This window comes from Somniosus microcephalus, chromosome 23 (genome assembly GCF_052327205.1).
Source record: "Somniosus microcephalus isolate GS21.2 chromosome 23, FLI_Smic_1.0, whole genome shotgun sequence".
Taxonomy (NCBI): Eukaryota; Metazoa; Chordata; class Chondrichthyes; order Squaliformes; family Somniosidae; genus Somniosus; species Somniosus microcephalus.
In genome coordinates, this window is record NC_141009.1 from 57,567,170 (window position 1) to 57,583,503 (window position 16,334).

At 47.2% G+C, this 16,334-nt stretch overlaps 1 protein-coding gene across 1 annotated transcript in view; it reads right to left on the bottom strand.

Annotated features, from left to right (window-relative positions):
* Positions 1 to 575: 575 nt before the first annotated feature.
* LOC147101877 (RING finger protein 225-like) overlaps positions 576 to 16,334 on the bottom strand; it is a 76,293-nt gene continuing 60,534 nt past the window's right edge. The window contains exon 2 of the mRNA XM_085965990.1: positions 576 to 1,422. Coding sequence (XP_085822116.1) covers positions 879 to 1,422 — 544 coding nt within the window. The 3' untranslated portion in view covers positions 576 to 878. The remainder of the gene's footprint in view (positions 1,423 to 16,334) is intronic.

Sequence of the window (16,334 nt, forward strand, 5' to 3'; positions counted from 1 at the left end):
GGCCAATAAAGTCAATCTGTAGGTGTGTCCATGGTCCCTCGGGAGGGGGCGGTGACCTAAGCAAGGCACAATTGGAACACGAAGGAGGGTTTGTCTGTAGGCAGGGCAGGCAGCGATTAGCATATTGTTATGCTACTCCATTTCAGGCCACCAGCAAACGGGTAATAACTTTTGTAGTGTAGTGGCTGCTGAGTAATGTCCCGCCGTCGGGTGAGAACGGACACTACTTTGTGTTGGACACAACTTTATGATGGACGCTAGTTCATTTTGGACACTACATTGGATACATTTTATGTTGGACACTACTTTTTGTTGGACACTACATTGTATTGGACATTTGGACACTCCTTTATGTTTGACCCTACTTTATATTGGCTATTACTCTGTGTTGGACATTACTTTGTGTTGGACACTAATTTGTATTGGCCGATACTTTGTTTTGGATATTCTTCCTTTTAATCACTTCCTTTTTAGACAGGAGTTGAGTAATGCAGGTACCCAGCAGATGGAGAACAGTGTCGAGAACGCCTAGCAGGATCCTGGTCATCACTTAAAAAAACTTGGAGCCTGTTAGCTTCAGCGTGGTTGATTTAACAAAAGTAAAATCAGATATAAGCATGTGAAAATGACATTATATACATGGTGGCCTGTACTTAGAAGATACACAAGATAGAAATACAATTGCAATCCATGTCAATGCTCCAGCAAATTCGATAGTCTGAATATCCTTTTCCATGCACACCAGGAATTGTCATTCTCCATGAAGTTCCTATTTCTGGTCACTTTGAGGTGTTGAATGAATTGGTGCGGGAAGCTGTGATTAATTACCGCTGCTGGTGGTGACTTTTGGGCGGATTATATCCGTTGCCCTTCGATGGCTAATAGACCATAAACACCCAAATGGAACTGATGAGAAGACCTATAATCAGCAGGATAACAATAATTGTCACTGCGCAGGTGCACTTGTTGTGAATCCAACACCAGCAGCTCTTGCCTTGCTCCCTGTGACTGTCCTGTTCGGCTGGGTGACCCACGTCTAGGCTCTGACTCACTGTGCGGATGAAGAACGTCTTGACTTTCTTCTTCTTTGTCTGGGAGCTCGGCCCCTTCACGAAAAGCTTCCCTTTGTTCCGGTTGAAGCGGATGCTGTACGCCCTCTGCATCGCCTCCGGCAGGCCGGACAGGATGGCTGGGTCGTTGCCCAATCTGGGCAGCCCATCCTTGGGCAACGACGTCAGGCCGCGACACATGGGGCACTTGATGGCCTCGGCCTCGTGCGACTTCATGTTCATGCGGGCCAAGCACTCCAGGCAGAACGTGTGGCCGCAGTTCAGCACCTTTGGCGTTTTGAAGACGTTGTTGTAGATGCTGAAGCAGATGGCGCACTCCAAATTGCACGACTTCTCCTCGGACATGCTTCCGCTAGCGGCGGTCCCATTGGAGGGAAAAAAACACAGAACAAGGTCACTCAGGAAGGAATGACTCACCTGCCCCCACTCCCCAATTTCTCCCACTTTCCTTTCATTTTTCACCCAGGTATGGTAGTGTAGTGGTTATGTTACTGCGCTAGTAATCCAGGAACTGGACTATTAATCTCAGTAGAACGTGAGTTCGTAATCCCACCAGGGCAGTTTGTGAATTTGTATTCAGGATTAGCAAAATCTGGAAATAGGAAGCTGGTGTCAGTAACAGTGGCCATGAAGTTGTTGGGTTGTCATAAAAACCCAACTGGCTCACTTATACCCTTTGGGGAATGAAACCTGCTGCACTTACCTGGTCTGGCCAACATGTAACTCCAATGTGGTTGACTCTTAACTGCCCTTTGAAGTGGCCACTTGTATCAAACCGCCCACCACCACCTTCTCAATGGGCCAGAAATTCCAGGCCAGAAGCGTGAGTGCGCTCGGGGTACTCACGCTTCTGGCCGTTGGAAATGCCGGCGTTCAGCAGGAACAGCGCATGCGGGGAACGCCGGCATTTCCAGACCTCGAGCGCGTGCGACTGCACAGGCAGCGCTTGCGCAGTGAACTTCGTGGATTTCATTCATGAAATCCGTGAGGGTAAGTCCTCAGAACTTACACTGAAAAAAAGCAAGTGTAAAGTGGTTCATTGGCTGCGGAGGAAGATATATTTTATCGTGGAGCTTTTGAAATGCAATATTTTTGTTTGGGAAAGGGAGGGAAGTTATTTTAAGAAATTTTAAGTAAGTTTTAAAGTTAAAATTTTTTTTTTTTTTTTTTTTTTTAAAAGGGTTTTCAGAACGGTAGGTAGAAGGAGCAATTGTGGCTGTGTGAATGGAATGTGAGAATGAGTTATGTATGTATGTCCACATATATTCCTTTACGTATATGTATGTATGTTTTATATTCCTTTACTATGAATGTATGTTTTTAATTATGATTTTCCAATAAGTTACTTTCTCTGAAAGTCATAATTAAATAATACATTCATACACATAAGTAAAGGAATATATACATAACACGCAAAGGAATATATACAGACATACATACTTTCAGAAGCTCCACGATAAGAAATATCTTCCTCCGCAGCCTCTGTAGCAACTGTACCCATGCTTTTTTCATGTGTAAGTTGTAATGACTGGACCTCACTGAAAGCATTAATGAAAGCGGCGAATTATACTGCGCACGCGCTGCATGTGCAGTCGCACGCGTTCTGCCTCTGAACCCCTTCATTCAGAGGACAGGAAATGCCGGTTTTCCCCACATGCACTGTGCATGCTGAAAACCGGCATTTCATCCGGCCAGATGCGTAAGTACCCCGACCGTACTAGCGCATTTGGAAGGGAATTATTGGGCCAACATTTTACATGTCAATAAAATAAAAAATTTAACACTTGCACGACTTGCCCCCTCGCATCTGTGACTGAGGGTCCAAGGAGGTGCATTGCGCAAGAGGTCATCATCGGACGTATCCTCACACTGTTCCCTTTGGGGAACTGTATGAAGTGGTGGAAGGATTTATGGCCGTGATTAACGCTCATTCCATGACCGTAACCATCTTTGAACCAGCCATTAGGGTGGTTAGTCCTATGGCGGGAGGGTTTTACGGGCTCCCACAACCCATCTGAGGGGGGGGGGCCACCAACACCCACGGACGCAAGTATCCCGCTGGATGTCCACCCAGAATTTAAAGTTGGAGCTCCGACTCCACTTGCCGGGACTGTCTGGAGTGGGGTTCAAAACCCTACTCCTTCTGGCCCAGCGGAGGGGATGCTTACTGCTACGCAAAAGGCCCACTCCGCACAAAAGGTGACACCCATACGTTTCCTGCGCCTTTTCCCTCCCCGTGACTGGAGCCCTATGCTGCCATTTCACGTTGCTAATCGGATTGGGCGTTTGTCATAGCGGTAGGATCCCCGCCGCTGGGCCAGATCAGGGTAGGGTTTCGAACCCCGCTCCAGACAGTCCCGGCAAGTGGAGTCGGAGCTCCGGCTCTAAATTCTGGGTTGACATCCAGTGGGATATTTGCGTCCGTGGGTGTGGGTGGCACCCCCTCCTTGTATAGCTTGTGGGAGCCCGTAAAACCCTCCCGCCATAGGACTAACCGCCCTAATGGTTGGTTCAAAGATGGTTACGGTCACGGAATGAGCGTTAATCACGGCCATAAATCCTTCCACCACTTCATACAGTTCCCCAAAGGGAACAGTGTGAAGACACGTATGACGACGACATTGCTAAATAAATAAATGGAATTAAAAAAATTCTTTTGGGGCTTTTAAAAGTCTTTAAATTGCTTTAATTCTCTTTAAAACTACTTCAGATTACTCAAAATAATGTAAACATTTAAAAAAGTTTATAAAAGTTACCAAAATCTTAAAAAAACTTCCAAAAACCTATTTAAACTGCTGCTTTGCATGTAAAAAAGCAAAGCAGCTTGACAGAAACATTGGGGGCGTGCCCAGTGAAACTGAGACCTCAAGGGGCGTGTCTCACTTAACACTGCACGCTCCTGGGGCCGCGCTGGCTGCACTCCTGGGCGGCGTGACGTCATACGCTGCCCGGGATTCTTGTTTCAGTTTCTGGAAGTGCAGGCGTCCCTGGAGCTGATTGGCAGGAGCGCGGGGTAAGTGCAAATACGGGGCTTGCACGCGCTGCAAGCCCCGTTCTGGAATTTCTGGCCCAATAAGTGCCAGCATTGCCAGCGACGCCCGAATCCTGAGAATGAATTTCTCGGGCAGCGCTCAACTGGTCGTTATTTGTCATAACTGAATGTAAATGGTTAGTATCAGCAGGTTATTGAACCATGGAGTGCATCACAGCATGAGCTCATTCTCAGCCTCATTCACACTTCCAGTAGGGTAGCTGGAACCGCAGGGGCTGGACATCAGAGCAGTCGGAAAATTTGGAATTGCACTGTCGGGCAGTCAGCGTGTATGGAGAGAACAGGGAGAAAACAAGCGGGTTGTGTGTCATGAATCTTATCATGACTCATGAGGTAACTCTGGGCGGCCAGCTGGTGGTGCCGTCCAAGGAGTATAAATACTCGGGCGTGGGCCCAGCTTGCTCAGGATGTTTCGGTAACCAGGAACTAGTGATGTAACTAGAAATCTCATGGTTTTGAAACAGTTGATTAAAGCCTTGTTTTATACTCAAACCAAGCTCTCAGTAATCTTTTTACATCAGTGTGCAGGGAGAGAACGGGCGGTGTGCAGGGAGAGAACGGGCGGTGTGCAGGGAGAGAACGGGCGGTGTGCAGGGAGAGAACGGGCGGTGTGCACGCAGTGGACGGGCGGTGTGCACGCAGTGGACGGGCGGTGTGCACGCAGAGGACGGGCGGTGTGCACGCAGAGGACGGGCGGTGTGCACGCAGAGGACGGGCGGTGTGCACGCAGAGGACGGGCGGTGTGCACGCAGAGGACGGGCGGTGTGCACGCAGAGGACGGGCGGTGTGCACGCAGAGGACGGGCGGTGTGCACGCAGAGGACGGGCGGTGTGCACGCAGAGGACGGGCGGTGTGCACGCAGAGGACGGGCGGTGTGCACGCAGAGGACGGGCGGTGTGCACGCAGAGGACGGGCGGTGTGCACGCAGAGGACGGGCGGTGTAAGAAAGGGATTAATTAAGAAAGGAAAAATAGAATGAGAGTAAGCTTGCAGGGAACATAAAAACTGACTGTAAAAGCTTTTATAGATATGTGAAGAGAAAAAGATTGGTGAAGTCAAGCGCAGGTCCCTTGCAGTCAGAATCAGGGGAATTTATAATGGGGAACAAAGAAATGGCAGACAAATTAAATACATATTTTGGTTCTGTCTTCACAAAGGAGGGCACAAATAACCTCCCAGAGATGTCGTGGAACATAGGGTCTGATGAAGGGGAGGAACTGAAGGAAATCAGTATTTGTAAGGAAATGGTGTTAAGGAAATTGATGGGACTGAAGGCCGATAAATCCCCAGGGCCTGATAATCTACATCCTAGTGTACTTAAGGAAGTGGCCCTAGAAATAGTAGATGCATTGCTGATCATCGTCCAACATTCGATAGAATCTGGAACAGTACCCATGGATTGGAGGGTAGCTAATGTTACCCCACTGTTCAAAAAAGGTGGTAGAGAGAAAACAGGGAATTACAGACCAGTAAGCCTGACATCGGTAGTGGGGAAAATGCTAGAGTCCATTATAAAAGATGTAATAGCAAAGCACTTGGAAAACAGTGACAGGATTGGACAAAGTTAACATGAATTTACAAAAGGTACATTTTTTGAGGATGTAACTAGTAAAATAGATAAGGGAGAACCAGTGGATGTGGTGTATTTGGACTTTCAGAAGGCTTTCGATAAGGTCCCGCATAAGAGATTAGCGTGTATAGTTAAGGCGCATGGGATTGGGGGCAAGGTATTGACTTGGATAGAGAACTGGTCGGCAGACAGAAAGCAAAGAGTTGGAATAAACGGGTCTTTTTCCGAATGGCAGGCAGTGACTAGTGGGGTACCGCAGGGATGGGTCCTTGGACCCCAGCTATTCACAATATATATTAATGATCTAGACAAAGGAACTAGATGTAATATCTCCAAATTTGCAGCAGACACAAAGCTGGGTGGGCGTGTGTGCTGTGAGGAGGATGCTGAGAAACTACAGGATGATTTGGACAGGTTGGGTGATTGGGCAGAAGCATGGCAGATGCAATATAACGTGGATAAATGTGAGGTTATCCACTTTGGTGGCAAAAACAGGAAGGCAGATATCTGAATGGCAATAGATTGGGAGAAGGGGAAGTGCAACGAGACCTGGGTGACCTTGTGCACCAGTCACTGAAGGTAAGCATGCAGGTGCAGCAGGCGGTTAAGAAGGCAAATGGTATGTTGGCCTTTGTAGCGAGAGGGTTTGAGTACAGGAACAAGGATGTCTTGCTGCAGTTGTACAGGGCCCTGGTGAGACCACATCTTGAGTATTGTGTGCAGTTTTGGTCACCTTATCTGAGGAAGGATGTTCTTGCCATGGAAGGAGTTCAGTGAAGATTCACCAGGCTGATACCTGGGATGGCAGGAATGACGTATGAGGAGAGATTGGGACGATTGGGCTTGTACTCGCTGGAGTTTAGAAGAATGAGAGGGGATCTCATTGAAACTTATAAAATTCTGACAGAACTGGACAGACTAGATGCAGGAAGGATGTTCCCAATGGTCGGGGAGTCCAGAACCAGGGGTCACAGTCTAAGGATAAGGGGTAGGCCATTTAGGACAGAAATGAGGAGGAATTTCTTTACCCAGAGTGGTGAACCTGTGGAATTCTCTACCACAGAAGGCAGTAGAGGCCAATTCATTAAATATATTCAAGAAGGAGTTGGATATATTTCTTAAGGCTAAAGGGATCAAGGGATATGGGGAGAAAGCAGGAATCGGGTACTGAATTTGGATGATCAGCCATGATTGCATTGAATGGCGGAGCAGGCTCGAGGGGCTGAATGGCCTACTCCTGCTCCTATCTTCTATGTTTCTATGTGTGCAGGGAGGGAACAGGCGGTGTGCAGGGAGGGAACGGGCGGTGTGTAGGGAGTGAACGGGCGGTGTGCAGGGAGAGAACAGGCGGCGTGTAGGGAGTGAACGGGCGGCGTGCAGGGAGTGAACGGGCGGCGTGCAGGGAGTGAACGGGCGGTGTGCAGGGAGTGAACGGGCGGTGTGCAGGGAGTGAACGGGCGGTGTGCAGGGAGTGAACGGGCGGTGTGCAGGGAGTGAACGGGCGGTGTGCAGGGAGTGAACGGGCGGTGTGCAGGGAGTGAACGGGCGGTGTGCAGGGAGTGAACGGGCGGTGTGCAGGGAGTGAACGGGCGGTGTGCAGGGAGTGAACGGGCGGTGTGCAGAGAGTGAACGGGCGGTGTGCAGGGAGTGAACGGGCGGTGTGCAGGGAGTGAACGGGCGGTGTGCAGAGAGTGAACGGGCGGTGTGCAGAGAGTGAACGGGCGGTGTGCAGAGAGTGAACGGGCGGTGTGCAGAGAGTGAACGGGCGGTGTGCAGAGAGTGAACGGGCGGTGTGCAGAGAGTGAACGGGCGGTGTGCAGAGAGTGAACGGGCGGTGTGCAGAGAGTGAACGGGCGGTGTGCAGAGAGTGAACAGGCGGTGTGCAGAGAACATAAGAACATAAGAAATAGGAGCAGGAGTAGGCCAATTGGCCCCTCGAGCCTGCTCCGCCATTCAATAAGATCATGGCTGATCTGATCCTAACTGCCAATCCACTATGACAGGACTATCTCCTGAATCTAACAGAATTGAACACACGAAACAGGAGCAGGATCAGGCTACATGGCCCCTGGGCCCGCTCCGCTAACCACAGGGCCATGACCTATCCGAACCGAGACTCATGTCCAAATTCCTGCCCGCGCCCCGTAACCCTTAATTCCCTTTTCTTCTAGGAAACTGTCTATTTCTGTTTTAAATTTATGTAATGATGTAGCTTCGACAGCTTTTTGGGGCAGCATATTCCATGGACCTACCACCCTCTGAGTGAAGTAGTTCCTCCTCATCTCAGTTTTGAAAGAGCAGCCCCTTATTCTAAGACTATGCCCCCTAGTTCTAGTTTCACCCATCATCGGGAACATCCTCCCTGCATCCACCCGATCCAACCCCTTCACAATCTTATATGTTTCAATAAGATCGCCTCTCATTCTTCTGAACTCCAATGAGTAGAGTCCCAATCTACTCAACCTCTCCTCATATGTCCATCCCCTCATCCCCGGGATTAACCGAGTGAACCTTCTTTGTACTGACTCGAGAGCAAGTATGTCTTTTCTTAAGTATGGACACCAAAACTGTATGCAGTATTCCAGGTGCGGTCTCACCAATACCTTGTACAACTGAAGCAATACCTCCCTATTTTTATATTCTATCCCCCTAGCAATGAAAGCCAACATTCCATTGGCCTTCTTAATCACTTGCTGCACCTGCATACTAACCTTTTGAGTTTCGTGCACCAGGACCCCCAGATCCCTTTGTACTTCAGTACTTTCAAGTTTCTTGCCATTAAGATAATAACTTGCTCTACGATTTTTCCTGCCAAAGTGCATAACCTCATACTTTCCAGTATTGTATTCCATCTGCCAAATCTCTGCCCACTTACTTAGCCTGTCTATGTCCCCTTGCAGGTTTTTTATGTCCTCCTCACTCACTACTTTCCCTCCCATCTTAGTATCATCTGCAAACTTTGATGTGTTACACTCGGTCCCCTCCTCCAAATCGTTAATATAGATTGTAAAGAGTTGGGGACCCAGCACTGACCCCTGCGGAACACCACTGGTTACTGATTGCCAGTCTGAGAATGAACCATTTATCCCAACTCTCTGCCTTCTGTTAGATAGCCAATCCTCTATCCATGCCAGAATATTACCCCCAATCCCGTGATTTTTTATCTTAAGCAATAATCTTTTGTGTGGCACCTTGTCAAATGCCTTTTGGAAGTCTAAATACACTACGTCCACTGGTTCACCTTTATCCACCCTATATGTTACTTCCTCAAAGAACTCCAGCAAATTTGTCAAACATGACTTCCCCTTCATAAAACCATGCTGACTTTGTCTTATTAAATTATGATTATCCAAATGTCCTGTTACTGTCTCCTTAATAATGGACTCCAAAATTTTACCTACCACAGATGTTAGGCTAACCGGTCTATAGTTTCCAGCCTTCTGTCTGCTGCCCTTTTTAAATAAGGGTGTTACATTAGCAGTTTTCCAGTCTGCCGGGACCTTTGCTGAGTCCAGGGAGTTTTGGAAGATTATTACCAATGCATCCACAATCCCTACCGCCACTTCCCTCAAGACCCTAGGATGTAAGCCATCAGGTCCAGGTGATCTATCCGCCTTGAGTCCCATTATTTTACCGAGTACCACTTCCTTGGTGATTTTGATCGTGTTTATCTCCTCCCCCCCCTCATAGCCCCCTGCTTGTCAAGTGTTGGGATATTCTTGGTGTCCTCTACTGTAAAGACTGATACAAAATATTCATTCAGTGTTTTTGCCATCTCCATATTTCCCACCATTAATTTCCCGGTCTCATCCTCTAAGGGACCAACATTTACTTAGCTGTTAAGTATGTGTATTGTATTGAACAATTAACACAAAGACTTAAACGTATAACTCAAACAGGTCTTTACTGGTTGGAGGTAGGGACTATACATAGGTCTTTACTTCATGCCCACAGGCGGGAACTGAGGGGGATCAGTACCCACAGTACTATTTATACCCCTATGGCCAGGAGTGGTACTGCGTATCACTACGCCCAACAAGTAGTGCAGTCCTGTCCATAGGTTCAAAGTAGCACACATATTACATACACAACATTCCTCCCTTCCTAGCTTTACAGTCATCTCCCCATTTAACATAACGTAATAACATATATACATATATAACTTCAGGTTTACATAACAGAATAACATAGATACATAGATAACTTCATGTCAAAACAGATCACAGATTCAGTCTCTGCGGAAAACAGTTCACAGATTCAATCTCTGTGGTGTAGTCGGTTCACGTTGCTGGAGTGACTCATTCAATAGTCCTTCCATGGATTTAACAGTTTGAACTTCCGAACTGAATTGGTTCCGTTCGGAGGGACCACGTGTGTGATCTGGTAGAGGTGATAATGGTTCAGATAGGTCATCTTCTGTTTTTCCTTTTCCTTTTCTGCTTCTTGGAGACTCTCTGGGCTCCATTGTCAGCTGCCACAGCTGCCAGCTGCATGCGCAGTTCCTCCTTCTCTTCCTCCTGTTTCCGTCGTAGAGCCAGCTTCTCCCGATGTTCCGTAGACTTTTGGTGCTCCTCCATGATTTCTGCACTTTGGGAGTCGAAGTTACAAGCTGGGCAGGACAGGACATCGTAATATTCGGTGTCGTCCTGAGCTAGACCAGTGAGAGGGTCGTCTATTTCCTCCATACCCAGCTGGACGTTAGCCAGCTCTTGTTCCAAATCCAGACATCTTTCCTGAAGAGACTTCTTCATGTGTACCTCTGCATCCAGCTTTTTCTGGGCTTTCAGCAAGTCGTTTACTAGTGACCTCATTTGTGATTTTAATACTTCAACTTCCTTTGGAGATTGATTGATCGGACTATGCAATCCCTCTACCGGAGCAGCTGTTTCAGCGGTCTGTTGTTCTACGTTGACGTGAGTCAGCGTACTTTTGGCATCCAAGGGCTGCTCTGTTGCAGTCATCTCAGTCTGTGTTGCCACCTCAGCTCTTCCAATAACCTTTGAGAGCTCCGAACCCATACTTTGGTTCTGTATTCACAAAGGAGGACACAAATAACCTCCCAGGAATATCGGCAAACATAGGGACTAATGAGAGGGAGGAGCTGACAGAAATTAGTATCTCTAGGGATATGGTGTTGGGTAAGTTGAGGGGACTGAAGGCCGACAAATCCCCGGGGCCTGATAAACTACATCCTAGGGTACTTAAGGAGGTGGCCCTGGAGATAGCAGATGCTCTAAGGATCATCTTCCGGAACTCCATTGACTCGGGAACAGTACCCGTGGATTGGAGGGTAGCTAATGTTACCCCAATATTTAAAAAGGGGGGTAGAGAGAAAGCAGGGAATTATAGACCAGTAAGCCTTACATCGGTTGTGGGCAAAATGCTAGAGTCCATTATTAAGGATAAAATAGCGGAGCACTTGACAAATGGGGAAAGGATCGGACAGAGTCAACATGGATTTACAAAGGGTAAATCGTGTTTGACTAATCTGCTGGAATTTTTTGAGGAAGTAACTGGTAAAATAGATGGGGGAGAGCCAGTGGATGTGGTGTACCTTGACTTCCAGAAAGCCTTCGATAAGGTTCCACACAAAAGATTGTCATGCAAAATTAAGGCTCATGGGATTGGGGGCAAAGTATTAACGTGGATAGAGAACTGGCTGGCGGATAGAAAACAGAGAGTTGGAATAAACGGCTCGTTTTCAGAGTGGCAGGCAGTGACCAGCGGGGTGCCGCAAGGATCTGTCCTGGGACCCCAGCTGTTCACAATATATATAAATGATCTGGATCAGGGAATTGGATGCAATATTTCCAAATTCGCTGACGACACTAAACTAGGAGGAGGGGTGGGCTCTGATGAGGATGTCAGGAGGCTACAGTGCGATTTGGACAGGTTGGGGGAATGGGCGGATACGTGGCAGATGCACTATAATGTGGATAAATGCGAGGTTATCCACTTTGGGGGTAAAAACAGGAGGGTAGATTATTATCTAAATGGCAATAGATTGGGAGATGGGGAAGTGCAGAGGGACCTGGGTGTTCTTGTGCACCAGTCACTGAAGGAGAGCATGCAGGTGCAACAGGCGATTAAGAAGGCAAATGGTATGTTGGCCTTCATATCAAGGGGGTTCGAGTATAGGAATAGGGATACCTTACTACAGCTGTACAAGGTGCTGGTGAGACCGCATCTGGAGTATTGTGTACAGTTTTGGTCGCCCCATCTGCGGAAGGATGTTCTTGCCATGGAAAGAGTGCAACGGCGATTCACCAGGCTGATACCTGGAATGGCGGGAATGACCTACGAAGAGAGATTAAATAGTTTGGGCTTGTACTCACTGGAGTTTAGAAGATTGAGAGGGGATCTCATCGAAACATATAAAATTATGGCAGGCCTGGACAGGCTGAATTCAGAGAGAATGTTTCCAATGGCCAGGGAGCACAGAACCAGGGGCCACAGTCTAAAAATAGCGGGCAAATCATTTAAAACAGAGATGAGGAAGAATTTCTTCACTCAAAGAGTGGTGAGCCTGTGGAATTCCCTGCCACAGAGGGCTGTGAAGGCTAATTCAATAAATATTTTCAAGAGAGAATTGGATATATTTCTGAAGGCTAAGGGGATTAAGGGTTACGGAGAAAAGGCGGGGACGGGGTACTGAACTGGTAAGATCAGCTATGATCTCAGACGAGGATCAGCCATGATCTCATTGAATGGCGGAGCAGGCTCGAAGGGCCGAATGGCCTACTCCTGTTCCTATCTCTATGTTACTATGTTACTATGTAACCCCTTTCGTTTGAATATTGAAGTTCATGTTCAAGTTTTTCCCATTTCAGAGTCCTGTCCTTCAGCATATGCAGGAGTTGGCTGACCGTTAACTCCTCTGACATCAGACGTTTTGTGTGCTCCTGCTCCATTTTCTCCATCAGCTGCTTCTGTTGTCTTTCCAGATTCTCCAACTCTATATCAAAGAACTCTTTCGTTGCATTCAACTCTTGCTCAAAACGGCGAAGCATTTGTTCTAATTGCTGTTGTAGTTTGAAATGGAGTTGAGTTCGAGCCCGGTGTCCCTCAGAAATGGGCACATCAGTAGACTTGCCAGACTCAGAATCCACAGTTAAACTATGTTGTTGTTGCTCAGTGGAATTCTGTGCTGAAACTTTGTCTTTTGCACCTGAGTTGGGCTTACCATCATCCGTTCCAGAGTCTGGGCCGACTATCTTCACCGAGTTCTCACTCGTTATTGTTTGTAGGAAATGCCAGTCCATATTCATTTTCCTAATCCACTCCCGTCCTAGTAGTGGAGGACCTCCTTCAGATATCACATATAAGTCCATTATTTGACTGTCTTCGCCCTTGTGGGCCACTGCAACCTCTATTTTCCCGATGGGGTACACTCTTTGCCCCGTGTATGTTTTCAATATAATCCCCGTATCCTGTAGGGGAATATGTTGGAATAACTTTCCGTAATCTTTCTTATTTATGACCGTCAATGCCGATCCAGTGTCCAATTCCAGTTTTACTTGGACTCCTTCTATCTGAAGAGTGACCCAAATTGTCTGGAGGTCTGCACCCTTACCAGCGTTGAGTACTCTTAAGCTAGCCAGTTCATTACAGCTTAAGCTAGCCAGTTCATTACTGCTAGCGTCTGAATCGGACTCCTGTTCGGTCACCTTGTGTACCTTTGCGTATTTTCCTTGCGGTGACTTCTTGTTGCTGGTCTTCTTCCCTGACCTGCATACTCTAGCTATATGTCCAAGCCTACCACAAGTTCTACATTCTTGGTTTTTAAACCAACACTGGTTCTGATCATGCGTTGTCTTTCCACAACGATAACATTTGCCAGAACTCACACCCAATTTGTGTGCACTGAGCTCCGGTGACCGTAGCTGCATTACTGCCGTGCCTCTCGCTGCGGCTTCGTGTGCTGCTGCCATAGTGACCGCCTTCTCAAGCGTCAGCTCATTCTCCTCGAGCAGTCGCTTTTGTGTATCCTGTTTAAATAAACCACACACAAATTTGTCTCGAAGTGCCTCTGTCAGTCCCGTTCCAAACTGGCAATATTTCGCTAATTTACGCAATTCCAGCAAATAATCAGCATTGCTTTCATGCTGTAGCTGCCTTCTGTCGTAAAATTTAAATCGTTCCGCTAGCATCAGCGGCGTGGGGTTTAGATGATCTTTCAGGACAGTAACAATCTCATCGAACGTCTTATCCGCCGGTTCATCTGGTGATAACAGGTGTTTCAATTGCCCGTATGTCTTCGCACCCATTAAATTTAATAATGTTAGTGCTTTATCAGCCTCACGAATTTTATTGGCCTTACAATAATTTTTAACTCGTTCAACATATATGGCCCAATCTTCGATGTCACTATCAAAGTTGCTAATATTCCCGTGTTTAGGCATTGTAGTACTTTATCAGATTTGCAATTTCTCAGATTTTTTTTTTACTGTTATCCAAGATGGCGGCTTCCCGCTCTTGCCGTCGTCCTCCGCCCACAAAATGGCGGTTTTCCCGCTTCTGCCTTCTTCCCCAGCGGTTTTCCCGCAAAAAATGGCGGCTTTCCCGCGCTTCTCGCTCTCCCCGCCCACTTCAATGGCGGTTTTCCCGCGCTTCTCGTCGCTGACTTTCAGCCCGACTGCGGCTCTTATCTCCTGTGCGATCGCTGGTGCGCCGCCCGCCCGAAACGGTTCTCAGCCCTTATCACCAGTGCGATCGCTGGCCCGCTAAGCGCCTCCCGCTTGAAGCGGCTCCCGGCCTCTGGCTCACCCGCTCGGCGGCTCTTGCTCGCTCCCTCCCGGGCTCTGGCTTACCCGCTCGCGCCCTCCCGGGCTCTGGCTTACCCACGAGGTTATGGAAGCTTCAGGGTCCTAATGCCTGTCGCTTCCAGTCGCTGGAAGCTGTCAGGATTTCTGCTGCCCTTCAGTTTTCAGTGGGGTGTTGAGGATTGGAACCTCTCTTCAACGTCCTGTCTTTGGACGAAGCCGCTGTGGAATAACTGCCGCAGGGTTCGAACCGACTCGTCGCCAGTGTTAAGTATGTGTATTGTATTGAACAATTAACACAAAGACTTAAACGTATAACTCAAACAGGTCTTTACTGGTTGGAGGTAGGGACTATACATAGGTCTTTACTTCATGCCCACAGGCGGGAACTGAGGGGGATCAGTACCCACAGTACTATTTATACCCCTATGGCCAGGAGTGGTACTGCGTATCACTACGCCCAACAAGTAGTGCAGTCCTGTCCATAGGTTCAAAGTAGCACACATATTACATACACAACATTAGCCACCCTTTTTCTTTTTATATAACTATAAAAACTCTTACTATCTGTCTTTATATTTTTTGCTAATTTACTTTCATAATCTATCTTCCCTTTCTTAATCAATCTTTGTTATTTTTTGCTGCCTTTTAAAGTTTTCCCAATCCTCTATCCTCCCACTAGATTTGGCTACCTTATATGCCCTTGTTTTTAGTCGAATACTATCCTTAATTTCTTTACTTAGCCACGGATGGCTGTCTTTTCTTTTACACCCTTTTTTTCTCAGTGGAATATACTTTTTTTGGAAGTTGTAAAATAACTCCTTAAATGTACACCACTGATCATGTATCGTCTTATCCTTTAACCTATTTTCCCAATCCACTTTACTCAATTCTGCTCTCATACCTTCATAGTCTCTTTTATTCAAGCTTAGCACGCTTGTTTGAGATACAACCTCCTCACCCTCTAACTGAATATGGAATTCAACCATGTTATGGTCACTCATTCCAAGGGGATCCTTTACTAGGACATTTTTAATTAATCCTGTCTCGTTACACAGGACCAGATCTAAGGTTGCTTGCCCCCTGGTTGGTTCAGTTACATACTGCTCAAGAAACCCATCCCTAATACACTCAATGAACTCATCCTCAAGGCAGCCCTGCCCAATTTGATTTATCCAATTAATATGATAGTTAAAATCTCCCATAATTATAGATGTTCCCTTATTACAAGCCTCAACTATTTCCTGATTGATACTCCGTCCAACCGAGTTGCAACTGTTCGGAGGCCTACATACTACGCCCACTAGTGTTTTTTTCCCCTTATTATTCCTTATCTCCACCCAAACTGTTTCATTATCCTGATCTTTTGACCCAATATAATTTCTCTGTATTACAGTGATTCCTTCCTTTATTAACATAGCCACCCCACCTCCCCTTCCTTCCTGCCTGTCCTTCCTGATTGTTAAATAACCTGGTATGTTTAATTCCCAGGCATTGTCACCCTGTAGCCATGTTTCTGTAATGGCCACAAGATCATACCCATATGTAGCTATTTGTGCCTTTAACTTGTCTATTTTGTTACGAATGAACAGGCGGCGCGCAGGGAGTGAACAGGCGGTGTGTAGGGAGTGAACAGGTGGCGTGCGGAGAGTGAACAGGCGGTGTGCGGAGAGAACAGGTGGTGTGTAGGGAGTGAACAGGCGGTGCCCTGAAATCGTGAGGGACTCGAGAGTTGGGAAGACTGGGGAATGGCCAGATGTCATCTGATCAGAACGTCACGTGATCAAACCTCCAGGAATGCCTCCAACCATAGTTGGTAACCCTACTCCGTTTCTGCACTGCGTTTAAAATTTTACCATTTAATTTATATTGCCTCTCCT